We start from the raw sequence: 15,566 nt of genomic DNA, 5'->3' as shown, positions 1-15,566 counted from the left end.
CGGTTAATCCAAATTTTCCCGCCTTCAACCGCGTTTTCAAAAGTGAGTAAAATTAATTTTTAAAAATCGTAAGCAAACACTATGTTCAAATCAAGCTCTGGAACTAACGTCCCATAACTCTACCAAACGGAGCCTAAAATTTTTGATTTATTAATTGTCAAAAAAGTTACCTTATGCTCTTTATATCTGTAGTGGGCTGAAATTGTAATGATGCTGTTGCGGATTGAGGGTGTAATGGTAAAATAGTCATGAAGAGCAGAATCTATAAACCATTTAACTTTTCCACATGGCCTAAATACACTAAAGGCTATACTGGAGTCTTCTATGAACCGGAAGCCTGAACATTTATACCGAGAAAATCAACTAATTTAAACAATCATCACCCCTCAAATTTAATGACAACATTTGAGATTTCAGATTGTTATCAATTCTCTGTAATTACATGTACTATGATGAGCCAAATAATATAAGAGACAGAGCATCTCCAGTTTACGGTATCTACAAATCACTCACTAAAATGTTTTAACAAGTCGGAACAAAAATTACTGAAATACATCATTCCCAATGAACAAAGGTCTCATGAGGCTATAACACCCAAGAAACTATAATGGAAGCATTGAGCAGTCATCACAATTTTCCAAAATTTGCTTTGCAAAAAAGGGGAACAGAATGACGAGAAACACTGGATACATGAAGAAGCAAAAGAGAGTTGCTTCTATAGCCACCAAGACATGTGAACTAATGTTAACTACAAAAAGCCATCAAGAAGCTCTCTTAGGAGGAGACATGTTCTGAATAAGAGAAATCGTTGTACTGATCGCAAATATCTGTACCAGTAATCCTGTTAAACATCGAAAGTGCATTAAAATTCAAAGGATCATCTAAAACAGAACATTCATATAGATACTTTAATCTTACATGATAAATCAGCATAAAGGTATGGAACTCACCAAGTAGAGGAGCACCTGCAATCTTGACAAGTTCAAATTTGTTTACTTCCCACTGACTTGTATCTTGGATAACCTATAAATTCCATCCAATTATCAAACTTCTTTTTGTAACTAGATACATTTTTTTAAAATTATTTTCAGTATTAATCCATAAATATGATATATAATTGTCATCAGTATAAACAATGATGTGTGAGAGGGACGGTCCCGCTCATAGGGCAGACTGATGATTATACCAAAATAGCCGACCATACTCTCACTGGCAGAATTGTCTTGAAGTGGTGACAACCAGAAAATATCTATTGCCACAGCCAATCTCCTAATCAAAACAAGCAAATGTGTGTAGGGAGAAAAAGGCTCAATAATGAGCATCAACAATAGGAAGCAAAAAAGAGAATTTGGACAAGATTTTTTTCTTGACTTGTTCTTTATTCTTCTGAGGGCCAGCCTTGCGGCATCAGTAAAATTGCCCCATTGTGACGTGAGCGACGGGTTCAAACCATAAAAATGGCCTCCATCTTACCCTTCCCAAAGCCTGTAAGTACTAGGAGACTTGTTCGTTGGGACTGCTTTTTTTTGTTATACTTTCTTCTTGTTTTTATTTTAGAAGGGGAAGGGAGGTAGGAAGAAAATGAGATGGTTTGAGATGAGTGACGAGGGGCAGATTAAAAGTGTAAGAAGCAGGGAATGGCAACAGGACAAGGAAACATACGAAAATGTTTATACAAAAGAACTAATGAGTACTATAAATGTTAAGAGAATCGGGGCAGATTAAAAGTGTAAGAAGCAGTGAATGGCAACAGGACAAGGAAACATACGAAAATGTTTATACAAAAGAACTAATGAGTACTATAAATGTTAAGAGAATCGTACAAGTTTTTGAGACCAGTAAATTTATCCTACTGACTGGTTCACCAACAACTTATAACTGAATTAGGATACTAAAAAAAATAAAAAAATTTCAAACTTTCAACAGACCAGGGACCAAAGGGCATGCCCAATGTTTTCTAAACCAGGTAAAACAAATGCCTTCCCCCAACGCGAGAGAGAGAGAGAGAGAGAGAGAGAGAGAGTCGGGGATTGTCTGCACTAACAAAACAACAATGCTAGGGGCACACAAAATTTTACACACAAAATTACTCCTAACAAAAATTGTGTGCAGATATTCACTCCTACTGAAAACAAACATAGCATGCAAATTAGTGACCGAATTCACTAGGCAATCAATGCTTAGAATCTTTCTTTACCACCTATAAAAAAAAATTAAAAAAAATAAAATAAAATAAAATAAAAAGGAAAAAAAGAAACCAAACCAAACCAAACCAATTTGTCAGATGACCAAAGCATCCTCAAATGCTTTATCTGGTTTAGAACCCTACAAAACATCTGATACAAAAACAGTCACCAATTAAAAACCAGGTTTAGGACAACAGTACATTTTTCAAGCTTTCATAACTTGTAATCGATATCTTCTATCATATTAAAGTTCATTCAAAGAGCTTTTCATGGAGATTCAAAAGCTTAAAATGAATAGCAATAGCTGAGATACAAGCATATAATGAAAATTACACAGGTTTTCGCATACCTTATTATGAAAAAATCTAAAAAAGAGAATTTGAAATTTGTGAATGTCTAATATGAACATAAAATGAAATATAAAAAAATAAAAAATAAATAAAACTGTATGACTGTATCTGTCCTCTCTCAGTTTGGTCACCAAATGTTGGAAGAATATAGTCACTAGAAGTAAAAAAGATGTGCAGAACTAAAACACTAGGTTGCTACTTTAGAAATAGTACGCAAAAACCATTCTCAAAATTTTCCAATCTCCATTGTATTGAGATGCTGATTGGTACAGAAAAAATGGCAATTGAACCTAATGTAAAGTAGTTCACTTGCTTAAACGACTTCCAACTCAATTTACAACTTATGCATGACGTGTGATTCAACCACACAAAGGTAGTCAACATTAAACCAAATCCATCCTGCACAAAAGTCAAAGCAATCAAAAAATTCTTTAATGACCAAAGCCAGGGAATTTTCAGAAGAATATAATGCCAGATTTTCCACTTAAATTTTCTAAGAAATAGGTCCCATCTTCACATAAAACAACATAAGTTCAAGTATATTTTGAAGCTTTAAAGTTAACATGAAATTCAAATTTAAAAATAAAAAATTAAAAAATCATAGAAAATGATTCATCTCATCTATGCAAGCAAATAGTTTAAAATTTGAGCTTATTTTTCGTCTTGAAAAGTACGTATGTAAGGTTGGCCTTCAACTGTCAGAGTGAGGCTTTCTAGAAAGATGGTAGACACCAAGACAGCAAGGGACCACCAGAGCCAGAGGAGCTTAAGTTGAGCAGCCTTGAGAGAAAGAGAGGATGACAGTGGAGAGGTTTTGTTCTTGTAGGAGCTAGGTTGTTTGAGGGTGATTACAAGGATTCCTCAACACACATGTGGAAACCTCCTTATATAGCATGTTCGAACCATGGGGCTAGATACACTTCTGGACAAATGGCTCAACCCTTTTGGTTTGACAATAAGAAAGTATCTCATCTACCATGTCATCCCACAACAAACGTCAAGCGTAGTATCATGAGGTCTGCAGTGATAGGTATGATACACCTTGGGAGAAGCACCAAAGGGGCTCCAATATTAGGTATGGCATGGTCTTTAGGGAGTCATATCTTGGACAATGCCTCCCTTTAAGACTAGTCAAGGTGGAATCACCCTAGGGGGGTGGGCTAGACAACCGTGATGATCCCTCAATTCTAGCCTCCAAGCCATGTACCTTAGAGGTCCTGAGGGAAGGTTTCTTAGGCCTTACACCCAACCTAGGCCATGATGCCAATGGTAGGATGTTTTCAAAGACCATAGAGACCTAGACATTGCTCGATAGGGTCTTCAAGACAAGCCAAGTGGGTGCCAGGAGGGCACTAGCTCAGAGTGTGTGCATCTTGGAGAGTACAAGTATAGAAGCGGGTGCACTTTGATGGAGAATAACTCGATGAGCCATGTGAGTATCAAGTGCCAAACATGAGGAGACATGCTCAAGCAAAGTATCCTTGTTTGAGCCGAGGCAATGCTCCAAATAGCTTGAAGCCTTGTCCTTAAATCCCTAGAGTCGAGGATAGGGCATCATGTGCACCATCCTTGGTTAGTCTACATCAACCCCAAAGGAGAGAATCAAGAGATGTACAATTGGCCCATATGCCATTTAACAAGACTGACACGTGATGCCAAATTGATGGAGAAAGCTAACTAGGAGATGATGTGGCAATGCCACATAGCGAGGCAGTATGTATGCACCTACAGTATGTGACAGTCAATTTCTTGATGTGGAGTTTGGTGTGAATAGCAGAGCATCTTGCTTAAAATTGCAATATCAAAACTCCTTCCCAATAGTTTCTCCACAAACTTGAAGCCCTATGTTGATCTATTCTAATTCCAATTTTAGAAGTAGATATCATATCACAATACAAATGCAAACATAGGAATATGTCTGTGGTTATATATGTGTATTGAAAACAAAAAGCACTTAAGTGGACCAATTACAGGACTACAACCATAGTGTACATGACGTGTAGAAGTACCTAAACCCTGAGAAAGAAGTGCAATGTCCCATAGTGTTTACAAAGTCCAGAATTGTTTTATGGGTTGGATTAATCAACCCCAATCTCCAATTTCTAACTAGACAACAAAAAAATTAACGTTTGAACATGCTTCCCTACTCCTTCAAATGGATGCCAAACCCAATCTCTCCAACAACACCAAAACAAGCAAACAAGCAAAAGAGTAGAAAAATACAATATTGTAAAAAAATAGTATTTAACATTTAGCAAGAGGAGAAGAAATTTTAATCTACACCTAGAACAATGAATCTTATTACCTCAACCAAGACATTACTCCTAGCAGCACCAGCAATTGAGATCAATACTGCCATAGATGATGCAAACATGAAAAACTTCAAAAAGTTCACTCTGCTGCGTCTTCGGCCTTCAATACAACAAATGACCCAAATAAGTTCTATAACAACCTGCAATTGTGAAGTAAATTGAAGAGAAGAGATACTTGTCGGCAACCTAATTCTCCTATTAAGAGGGAAAGAAAACTGATAACAATGGATGAAACAGCAAGCGTGTCAAGACTCTCCTCCTTCAGTATTGATAGCAAGAAGTTCAGCAGTCCTACCAATTGAACAATCGCCTACAATATACAATGCAAACCATATCAAAAGAATATAAAAAAAGTATCCTATTTGAAATGCTTAACTATGGGTTAAAAAGGAAAAATAAGTTTTTGAAAGTAAAGCAACCCAATGGGCGGATGATCAAGTATGATAATCATAATCACTACACTGTCAGTAAAGCCTTAGAAATCATAATTTTAGTGAGAAGAGAAGGACATAATTAGAATAGCATTCAATTGATACAAAATGATTTGTCCAACCAAAAGATATTCAAAAAAAAATGGGCCAGCCAACTTATATAGTTGTAGCTGCTAATATCATAGTCATTTGTTCTATATGATCACAGCATATTAATTTTCAAGCCAAATTGGGGATGCAATTATTTTCTAATTATTAGGGATCATCACCAGGTCAAGTGACAAAAGCTTCGGATACCAAGCATGACGATGCGGATTCTAGTACAAGTACAAATGTAGACGGAGTAGGGATGGCAATGGACGACAATGGGGTGGATATTAATTCTCCATCCCCATTCCCCTATTATAATTTTTCTTCATTCTCCATTCCCATTCTCCACGGGGACTACCCTCCCCATCCCGTAATGGGTTTGGGTTTTCCCCAACCCAACTTAACCCCCTTTTTTTTTTTTCTTTTTTTTTTTTTTAAAGGTTTAAAGGTAAAGCCAAATACACATTCAATTATATATATATATATTTTTTCATTTTGGTTCAATAACAAAATCAAATATACATACATTAATTAATTAATTAAGAAACTTATTTTAAAGTGGTAATAAAATTTAAAATATTTTTTTCGGAAATAAAATGTAAGATGTTGATAAAATATTTAATTAAAAAAATCCTACACAGAGACATATAGAGAGAGAAATACAAAAGAGCAAGAGAGAAAGAGAGAGAGTTTGAAAAGAGAGAAACCAAGGCACACAACTGAATGAGAAACGGTGCCGCCAATTTTCTTTTCAACGACTCAATGAACGGTCTGATCATTGTCTCTTATTTTATTTTATTTTTTTATTTTTATTGTGTATGTTTGTCATCATAACTGTATGTATCTCTATATGTTATCTCTATTCCTTCTATAAAATTTACCCAGTCAACATAGCAAAATAGAACAAAAGAACAGAGTACTAGAAAAGCTCTTTCATATGGAGAAATAAGTGGGTACCCGTTCCCAACTCATCCCCATTGGATATTTAAATTATACCACCTATCCAACCCAACGGGTAAAAAAAATGGGGGAAACCCATGTATTTCGGATCGGGTCTCCATGGGAACCAATTGGATAGGATATCCATTGACAGAGTAGCAAATCAAAATTCGGAAGCCAGGATGGGAGGGTTATCTAACCCTAGCATGATCCTTTGCCAAGCCAAGCTGATAGAGAAGGTTGGACCCATTAAGGGAGGGAATCAGGCTTTCAATCGGACTAGGGAGGCTCAAGTAGAGCTATATTTTGCCAACACAAGGTTGGACCTGAATCAACAAAGATTGGTGCTGCAAAAGAAAGCCTATAGTCAAACTATGTTGTTTACCGTGTCAAGTCAAACTTTGCAACAAAAGCAATGAACAAATTACGACTTCATCAACCACTTTGGCCTAATCTTCCCACTTCTTTACTTAATGCTATAAAGGATATCCTATGAAGCATAGATACTACAAAAAATAAGTCATATCTGTATCATACTTGTAGGCTGTACCAGATACTGATACTCCTCGAATACTTGTGGAAAGTCTTCAACACTTCCTAAACGTATCTAATACTTGATATTAATTTTGAGAAATATTGGATACTTTTCAGACACTTAAGTCATGCATTTGAACTATTATAAAATTGATATTGTAATAATTTTTTGCATAGTATTAAAATATAATTGTTAGAATAAACACAAGAATATTTTTATACTTATTTTTACCAAAGAAGAAAAGAATGAGATTAAACTAGTACCCTACCTTTTCAAAATTTATCAAATTAACAAATTCTTAATGTGTCATGCATGTGTCATGCATCCATATTCGTAATCTGTAGAAAGTAAGGATAAATAAATAAAATATATAATAATAATAATAACAATTAAATAAGCAAATAAAAAGATAAATAACTACCCGCTCTTTTTTTTTCTTTTTTTTTTTTTTGATAAATAACTACCCGCTCTTAAAACTGCTGAACTCATGTATAATATAATACCAAAAATTATATTATTTTTCCTAATGTATCTTGGCCATACGAATAATTCTTTTTTTTTAGATTGTCATATCATCATATCCATATTGGATCCACATCCATGCTTCATAGAGTATATCTATTTCTGATAACTAATTTTGGCAGCCAACATGTGCAATCAGCAAAAACTTTAATAGCTTGTTTGGATTGAGTGATTTGATGAGAAATGATGAGAACTCTTTTACAAAGAAAGAAAAAGAAATCACATCCATATCCCTATTTCGCACGATTTGCTTTCTAACCCATCAAAACATGATAGAGAAAACGCAATCATCTCTTTTTTTTTCTCACACCAACGAGAGACCACAATTATTTATTTTATTTTCTCACTTCATATACCAAATGAAGTGTAAGTCCATATCTAGTCCAGCACAAAGAGTTATTCTTAAATTCCTCCAAAAATTACATTGAAATGTTTTTGAACAAAACAACAAAAATAAAAAAACATGAACAGAGCACGCCACATTAGGGGAAAAAATGATTCAGAGGGAAAATAAATTTGGAGAACGATTTTGGCACATATAATCGTACCCGTTAATTCAAACAAAAGCACCAAGGTCACTTCAATTCACATGTAAATAAGTGTATGTGTGACTGTGGGTGTGAGAGAGAAGAGTACCTGAATGAAGATGAGTGAGGAGAGACGAGACTTCCCTTTTGCTACCTTTGTATACCCTATCAATCAAAGTCAAAGATAGTAAAATCAGAACAAAATCATAAAATAAAACCCTAATAAATAAATAAAACGAGAGAATCAAAGGAAAAGCATACTTGAGTCGACGACCATACGATAGGAGAAATCAGAACCGTCCGTTCCGGATGGCCTCCCATTTCCAATTGTAGGTTTCCTCTGCTGCATCTCTCCCTCTCTCTTCGTCTTCTCCTCTACTGCGTTCGCTTTGTTCAAGGAGTAAATTATCAAAGGTCCAAACATAAATGGCTAAATTACAAATACATGACATTTACTTAAAATATAAATTACCTATTATAGTTTGAAAATTATATCTTACTCATTGAAGTTTTTAATAACATCAGAAATATATATTAATTAATAATTTCTATAATTTTATTAGGAATTTTTACCAGTCAGTCCCAATAATTGACTCTATTATCTATTAGGTCTTAAGTTTCTATCTCAAGTACCAAGAAACCCTGTTATATTTTTTTATTTCGATTTTACCCTTGCTACCAGCTAGTAAAAATCCCTATTTAAATCATCCCAAACACTTTCTAAATCTTTGATTGTTTATAATATTTATGAGTCATTAATTTTTCAATTTGCATTAACTTCTGTCTTAATCATTTTTTCAAAACTCTTCTTTTTTCTCATCTCTTTCTCTCTCTCTTCAGAAAATACCACCATTGTAGGAATGGCCATGTCCATGGCCATCCCACCCACAATCACCACCATCGTCGTCCGTCACTAACCACCAACCATCTCCACCATCGCCGATCAATACTTCACCATCTCTCAACCGTTTAACTCGCTCGCCTAACATTGTTGTCTTCCTTCCTCTTTGCCATTACCGTCACTCTTCCTCTATCCTCCATCCTTTATCTTCCATCACCGTTCTTCTTCAATCATCAATCCACCATCTTCAACATCAAACTTCGCCAATGGCTTCAAATCTAGTTGTTTTCAATGCCGACATACCATCTTCGGCGCCAATCTGGTACTTTACATGGTTGCCTATGAGATCGAGACTCTTTCTACAGTGTGTTGGTAAAGATCTACATTTGTAAAATATGTTGAACTAATCTGATGAATTTATCACTTAATTCAGTGATAAAATTTCTTACTAATCTGTTTAATATGTTGTGGACTGCTGCTGCTGGAATTTTGATATTAATATAATGATAAATTTATCACTAATTTTTGTTCATATTATATTTATCACCTCTCTTTTCCTCACTCCCTCTCTCTTTTTATTTCTCTTAAACCAAATCTGTTGTATCAGTGATAAATGTATCACTAATATATTTCTTTGAATCTTGTGTTAATTTGTGACAATGATAACGAGATTTTTTTTTTTTTTTGGTAATCTTTTAACAAACTAGTGAGAAATTTATCAATGAATGTGTTTATCACTACTAAATTTATTACTGAATATGTCTTTGAATCTTTTGTTAATTTGTGACGATGATGATGAGATTTTCTTTTTGTAATTTTTTAAAGAATAGTCGGTGGTAAATTTATCATTTTTGTCACTAGAGAGAGATGAATATGCAGTATGATTAATCTATCAGTGATAAATTTATCATTGATTGTTGAATATGTTGTCTATTATTGCTAATTTTTTATATTTATACAATGATGAATTTATCACTAATTTGTCATTGTAGATGTGAATATGTTGGATGGGTCAATCTATCAGTAATAAATTTATCACTGGAAAGAGGACAAAGAGCAGATGGTAAAGGCATGGTTATATTGATCTACAACACAAAGGCTAACAATTTTCTACTAAGGCCTTTCTTTTTTTCTTTTCCTCTTCATCCTCTCTCTCTCTCTCTCCTTATTCTTCTTCTTCTTCTTATTCTTCTTCTCCTGTCACCATCAAATATTTGGAGATAGTCCGAAGGTTGCGGAGGTTATCACCGGCGGTTGGAAGTACTCATCAATGGCTAGAAGTGAGAGGTGGTGGGTCATGGCAGTGATTTGATAATTGAGCTGTTGAAGGAGGCGTAAGAACGGTATTTTGGAAATATTGAGAGGTACAAAAATGAGTAGGACTTACAGGTAAATAAATTAGGTCAATAGGACCAGCCCGTAAGTCCCCCATTTTATTATTGTACAAGATAATTAGAAATTTTGGGCTTGTTTGGTTTGTATTTGAGAAACATGTTTTGAGATAAAAAGTACGAAAATTTGTTTGGTTTGGTTTGGTTTTTTTTCAAAAGATGTTTTGAAAAATTATTTTGAGAGAGAGTTTTGGAAAAAGTGATTGATTTGATGTGTATGAAGAGAGATTTGTTTGGAAAACTTGTAAACCAAACAAGTTTTGGAAAAAAAATTTGGAAAAATTTGTTTGGTTTGATTACTTTTGAAAACTTATTTGTAGAGAATTTTTCCCAAAAATTTTTAAGAAACACAAACCAAACAAGGCCTTTATTTTTTCTGCTAATTCTGCTATATAAAAAATTCTATAAAAGTAACATTTGTAATTTGTAAAATTTTAGTAAGTAACCTATATTTTAAACAAATTTTAGAGTGCATTTATAATTTATCTTCTTCCTTTTTTGGGGGTACTTGGGAAATGTTGCATTTGTAATTTATCTAACATAAAAAGCAAAGCCAAAAGTTGTTTCTGAAATGCCCCTTACAGTTATTATTTTTGTAATTTCGGATCACCTTCCTTGGTGAATTCAATTTTATTATGCAATATCAACAGTCTTTTACAAACATATCACTACAAAATTAACAATCTTTGAGTCTGCCTACCTTCTTTGGGATATACTCATAGTTATTATATGGCAGCCAAACTACACCCCACTCAATTTGTTAGATCCATATTGAACTCCAATGTGATAACTTAATACCAAAAAGGAAAAGAAAATTTTAAATAAATGACCACCACAACTTGTTTTGAGTCTGCCTACCTAGTTTAGGGCATCTCCAAATCCCCAACTCCACACCCATCAATCTGATTTTTCCCAAATTTTTTTAGCAAACATGGTAATAAACACATACATACAAATCGACAAAGGGTGGCGAGAGATATTAGAGAAAAAATTATCTATAAAATTAGGGTTACTTGACACCCAATTTGTTCCAAATTTTTTTAGCCAATATGATAATAAACACATGCATACAAATCACCAAAGTGAACCATATTTATTAGGGCAAAATATAACTATAAAGTTAGGGTTCTTTGGATTAATGTGTGTGCGTGTGTGCGCGTTTGTGTATAAGAGAGAGAGAGAGAGAGAGAGAGAGAGAGAGAACGATTCGGAAAACTTACAGTTCCGTATTCGGGTTTCGGGTTCGTTACAGTCGTATTTGGGTATCTCCGTGTAATAACCCTCATTCTTGTCTTGGTCATGTTCATGTGCATCTGCTTGATTTTGTTTTGTTAAGCTTGCATTTGTAGATTTTGACTTATTTTGCCTAAAGTAAAGATCTCTGTCTTGTTTTGTGTTTATGTGATTTGCTTGAGTATTGCTTGTATGATTTGTTCCTTGCTTAGTGTATGCAACCTAGGTCCCACCCTTGAACCTCTTATACTTAGGACCATCTTGGAACCACTTTGGTTGACCTCCACCCTCACCCTGGCATATTGGCCGAGATGTCATCACCTAGGCCGAGGTGTGCATCACCTAGGCCGAGATGTGTATCATCTAGGCTGAGATGTTATAATCTAGGCAACCAACATCCTTGATCCTCGCACCTAGTGATCTTGTTCCTGGATTGGTATGACCTAGACCGAGGTGTGGCACATCTAGGCCGAGGTGTTACAGTTAGGTCAAGTGTTATCCTTCCTAACCGAGATCATTGCCTTGTCAGAGTGCCCTTGTCACCTTGCTTGTTATACACACTTTGTCATACTCTTGTCTTGTCATTCTGTCACTTTTTTGGGGAGATCCAATCCGGCGTTGCCACGTGTCCCAGCAGAGGGTTAAGCCAGCTAGCAGTGAGAAACCCATATCATTTTGTCATATCTTAGCCTTGTAGAGAGAGGAGGTCCAGGAAGAGGAAGAGAAGTTCTTAGAGTGAGAGAGCTAGATTCCAAGCTTGATCCTTAGGCCTCATTTGGGAACAGGCTAATTTAGTAATTTTTTGGCTATTTGGCTAAAAAAGTAGGTAAAAAAAACTTGTATGTTTGGGATGACTTTTTGGCTAATTACGAAAAGATGTGCAAAAAGTAGAGAGAAAAGAGAATCTTTGACTTTTTGGTATGAGTTTTTGGCTTTTTGGCTAATTTAGTAATTTTTTGGCTAATTGGCTAAAAAAGTAAGTCCCCAAACGGGGCCTTAGAGTTGGAACCGTTATATTCGTGTTTTGAGGTTAGATTCTTGATCTACTCTTGTTGTTCTTTACGTTGATATGATCACATTGCATGATCTAGCATGATTCATAAGCCATGCATTGATTTAAAGTTTGGTTTTAGAAAGAGGAAATGATGTTCTTGTGTTCTTAAAGAAAAAAACCTTGTGTTGATCCAAAAATTTATATCAAGTTCCATGTTTTGTGTTTGTTTTCATGAAATCTTTAAGTATGGGTACTCAGGTTTATGTTTTTGAACTTATATCATGAATCCTCAAATTTTGACTAAAGAAGTTTCGATTTTAGCATTCATGTTCTTCATGTTCATATTCTTCGTGTTTTTCAAAAGGAAACCCGTATTTTCTAGACTTCATTTCCCTGAATGTGGTCACCGGGACCACACCTCGGCCAAGAGGTGTGGGACCTCAGCCAAGACCTAGTTGGCATCCGGCGTGTTTTCCCGAGATGAAAAACAATGTTTTAACTCCCAGCACATGTTTTGCCTTGTCTTGACTTAGTTTTGAAAGAAATGTCGAGATCATTTACACTCATGTAGAGCTTGATTTAGGGATGCATTGCACAACCATCTTTGAGCATCTCTTCTTGTCTTCTTGAAATGCAATCAGTGGACTTTGCCATGTATTTGTAGGTCTTGGATTCTTGCCTTAATCCCTGCACCCGAAGAGCTATGTGAGTGGTATTTTTAATAAAGCTATGTTCTAATGTTTTGATAAAAGCTTTGCTTGTTTCGTTTTGAAAAAGTGTTTGTTCGAGTATGAATGATTATTCCTATTTTGATATCAAGTATTATCTTGTTTTGATGACATTCTTGGAAAGTTCTTAGTGCTAGGGGACTATAATGCAACTAGTACCCTTGTTTGAGATATCTCCCTTGCCACCGACGGTCATGTACGGGTGGGTTTGTCTAATTGATTCTGGGTCGATTATTCCCTTGTTTTGTCAGGAATGTCACCCCTTGTATTATATTGATGCTAGTAAGCATCCCTTGAAACTTTGAAAGACTTGATAGATGAACTTGGTTCATCCCTTGATTTGTACAAGGTATGCTATGTAATGTTTTGATAAAAATCTCGAATATCATTCATTCAAACATTTATTACTAATATCATTCACTGAATATCTAAGCTCACCCTCTCCTTATATATATGTAGGTGACGAGCAAGAAGGCGGTGACGCCTAGATGTATTTTGCAAATTGTGTTCGGAATCATATTTTGCTAGCATCTTGAAGATTATACTCCTTAGTTTGTAATTCATGTCTTTTGTATATTTCGACTTGAGAAGCCTTTTGATCAAGATGTAATATGTACTTTATTTTATTTGTATCCAAGTTGTAAACCATGTCATGATGTATGTCATTTCATTTGATCTATGCACAGCTCTTGTGGACTATTTAGATTTAAATTTATTGCTTCCGCACTTGTAAGCCCCATATGTATACTCTGATTGTGTGTGAATCCTGGCAAGTTAGCCTTTGATAATCTCGGATTACTGGCCATCATAGCATCATTTTACTAGGAGCGGAATGGGGTCGTGACACACCGTCTCCGCATCTACCTATGTACATGGTGGTCGTTGTCTTCCTCTCGTTTGTTACTTCCCTATTCCTTCGTTAGTTCCAAAACTAGGTTCAGATTTGAGAGAGACAGATCAGAGACACGGTAGAAATAAGGGGTGTACGCGGTGCAAATTGGTGCAGTTTATGAGTAAAATAGAAACCGTACGGTGGGTGGCGGATTGATATAAGTGTCATTAGAAATTGTCATTTTTCTTATAACAAACCGGCAGTTCAATTGGCAAATAATGGCGACTTCGACTTGGCAATTCAAGTAGATTGGCGGTTTATAAAAAAATACAATTCAAATTACAGATCTTGAATCAAAAAGTAAAATGATTTAGTTTATAAATTAACTAAAATAGTCAAAATTAAAATAGATGTTCTCATTCATCTAATCTAACATTAAACATTGAGAAACTAATAAACTAAAAATTCAACAATTTAAACAACCTATACAATAACAATTTAACAAGGCAATAAATACTAAAAAGAATATTAAGCATCACTTGTATTTTCCCCGTCCATTATCTATTACAAAATACAAATCTTTTATAAATTAATTTTCAACAATATTATGCACTCAGAAAGCCAAAATCAAAGAACCACCCACGAGAGCTCTCAATGTAAATACATGACCAAACAGTTTAAATTCTACACAGATCGGAATCGAAAACCACAAAATCACTCAAACCCAGAATGACGAGGCTGTGAATCGAAGAAATGGGAACGACCTAGATCACAAAAACCACATGCAACACAAAACCCACAAAGGGTAGTGATTATGAAAGCAACATTAGTGTGAAATGTGAAATTCCGAGCCATGAAAACCCTAGACATTGATCCAGAGAAGCTGAAGAAGAGTTCATGGTCGAAAATGGAGTCCGAAAAATCAGTCTTACATATATATATATATATATGTATGTATATGTATATGTATATACTCTACACAGAACACAAAGAGAAACACTACAAATAAACCTATCGATGCATTATGGGATAACGAGAGAGTTACATACCACCGAAGGCGAGTGGAGACTAGCGACGACGAACGAAGAGCAGTGGCGGCGAGTGGAGATTAGTGGCGACAAGCGAAGAGCACTAGCGGCGAGTAGAGAACCAACGCCGGAAAGTCTAACGGCGGTGACAGCAAGGCTAGTAGCGCGGTGGCGCCGATCGGCAAGGTAAGGAAGAAGACCAACAGGGGACGAAACAGATGAATGAAATGAGATGTTTTGGGAGGTGTGAATCAGGTCCGTTTGAGATTTGATTATGTAATAGGTTAGGGGGTGTTTAGCCCATTATTTGGATCACAGTTATTTATTTGCTCACATAATCTGTCTATTATATTATTTTTAATTGAATTATTTTAAATATCTCCTTAATCCAATGGTTGGAATGTAACCTGAATATATATATATATATATATATATATATAAATATTTATTGTATAAAATTAGTGGCGGGTCAGGTTGGTTGATCTAGCTGGTTAACTTTTATAAATCGTAACCCACACTGACTCGCCCTTCTTAGACTCCCACCCGCTCAGCCTATTCGCTAGAAGTGAAAAAAAAATGCACGGTTTGGTGCGATTTGGTACAATTCGGTGCGATTTTGATGGTAAT

The 15,566-nt window shown here is 35.2% G+C and overlaps 1 protein-coding gene across 4 annotated transcripts; it reads right to left on the bottom strand.

Annotated features, from left to right (window-relative positions):
- Positions 1–418: 418 nt before the first annotated feature.
- On the bottom strand, positions 419–15,284 carry LOC114316401 (jagunal-like protein). 4 transcript variants are annotated; one of them, XM_082880078.1, is made up of 8 exons: positions 14,961–15,259; positions 8,154–8,270; positions 8,002–8,057; positions 5,035–5,158; positions 4,842–4,948; positions 2,264–2,336; positions 951–1,023; positions 419–841 (listed from the first exon to the last, which is right to left on the bottom strand). In XM_082880078.1, the coding sequence occupies exons 2-7, from the start codon at positions 8,239–8,241 to the stop codon at positions 983–985; spliced, it is 489 nt and encodes a 162-aa protein (XP_082736204.1). In that variant the 5' UTR covers positions 8,242–8,270; positions 14,961–15,259; the 3' UTR covers positions 419–841; positions 951–982. The 4 variants fall into 4 exon arrangements, with proteins under 4 accessions (XP_082736204.1, XP_082736199.1, XP_028118858.2 ...); XM_082880073.1 differs by lacking the exon at positions 2,264–2,336 and adding an exon at positions 11,345–13,038 and having other exon boundaries at positions 14,961–15,255; XM_028263057.2 differs by lacking the exon at positions 2,264–2,336 and having other exon boundaries at positions 14,961–15,284.
- Positions 15,285–15,566: the final 282 nt, after the last annotated feature.

Source organism: Camellia sinensis, chromosome 1, assembly GCF_055761805.1.
Source record: "Camellia sinensis isolate YWXY chromosome 1, ASM5576180v1, whole genome shotgun sequence".
NCBI lineage: Eukaryota > Viridiplantae > Streptophyta > Magnoliopsida > Ericales > Theaceae > Camellia > Camellia sinensis.
The sequence above is the reverse complement of the archived record's forward strand: the minus strand, read 5'-3'. Positions and strand labels throughout refer to the sequence as shown.

What these genes read in the sequence shown, in the direction of transcription:
- LOC114316401 (XM_028263057.2), bottom strand. Translation starts at nt 8,241, where the DNA reads ATGCAGCAGAGGAAACCTACAATTGGAAATGGGAGGCCATCCGGAACG. An exon ending in GGAGTAATGTCTTGGTTGAG is followed by an intron (nt 1,024 to 4,841) that starts GTAATAAGATTC and finishes TGGAATTTATAG; the next exon opens with GTTATCCAAGATACAAGTCA. An exon ending in TGCAGGTGCTCCTCTACTTG is followed by an intron (nt 842 to 950) that starts GTGAGTTCCATA and finishes GATGTTTAACAG; the next exon opens with GATTACTGGTACAGATATTT.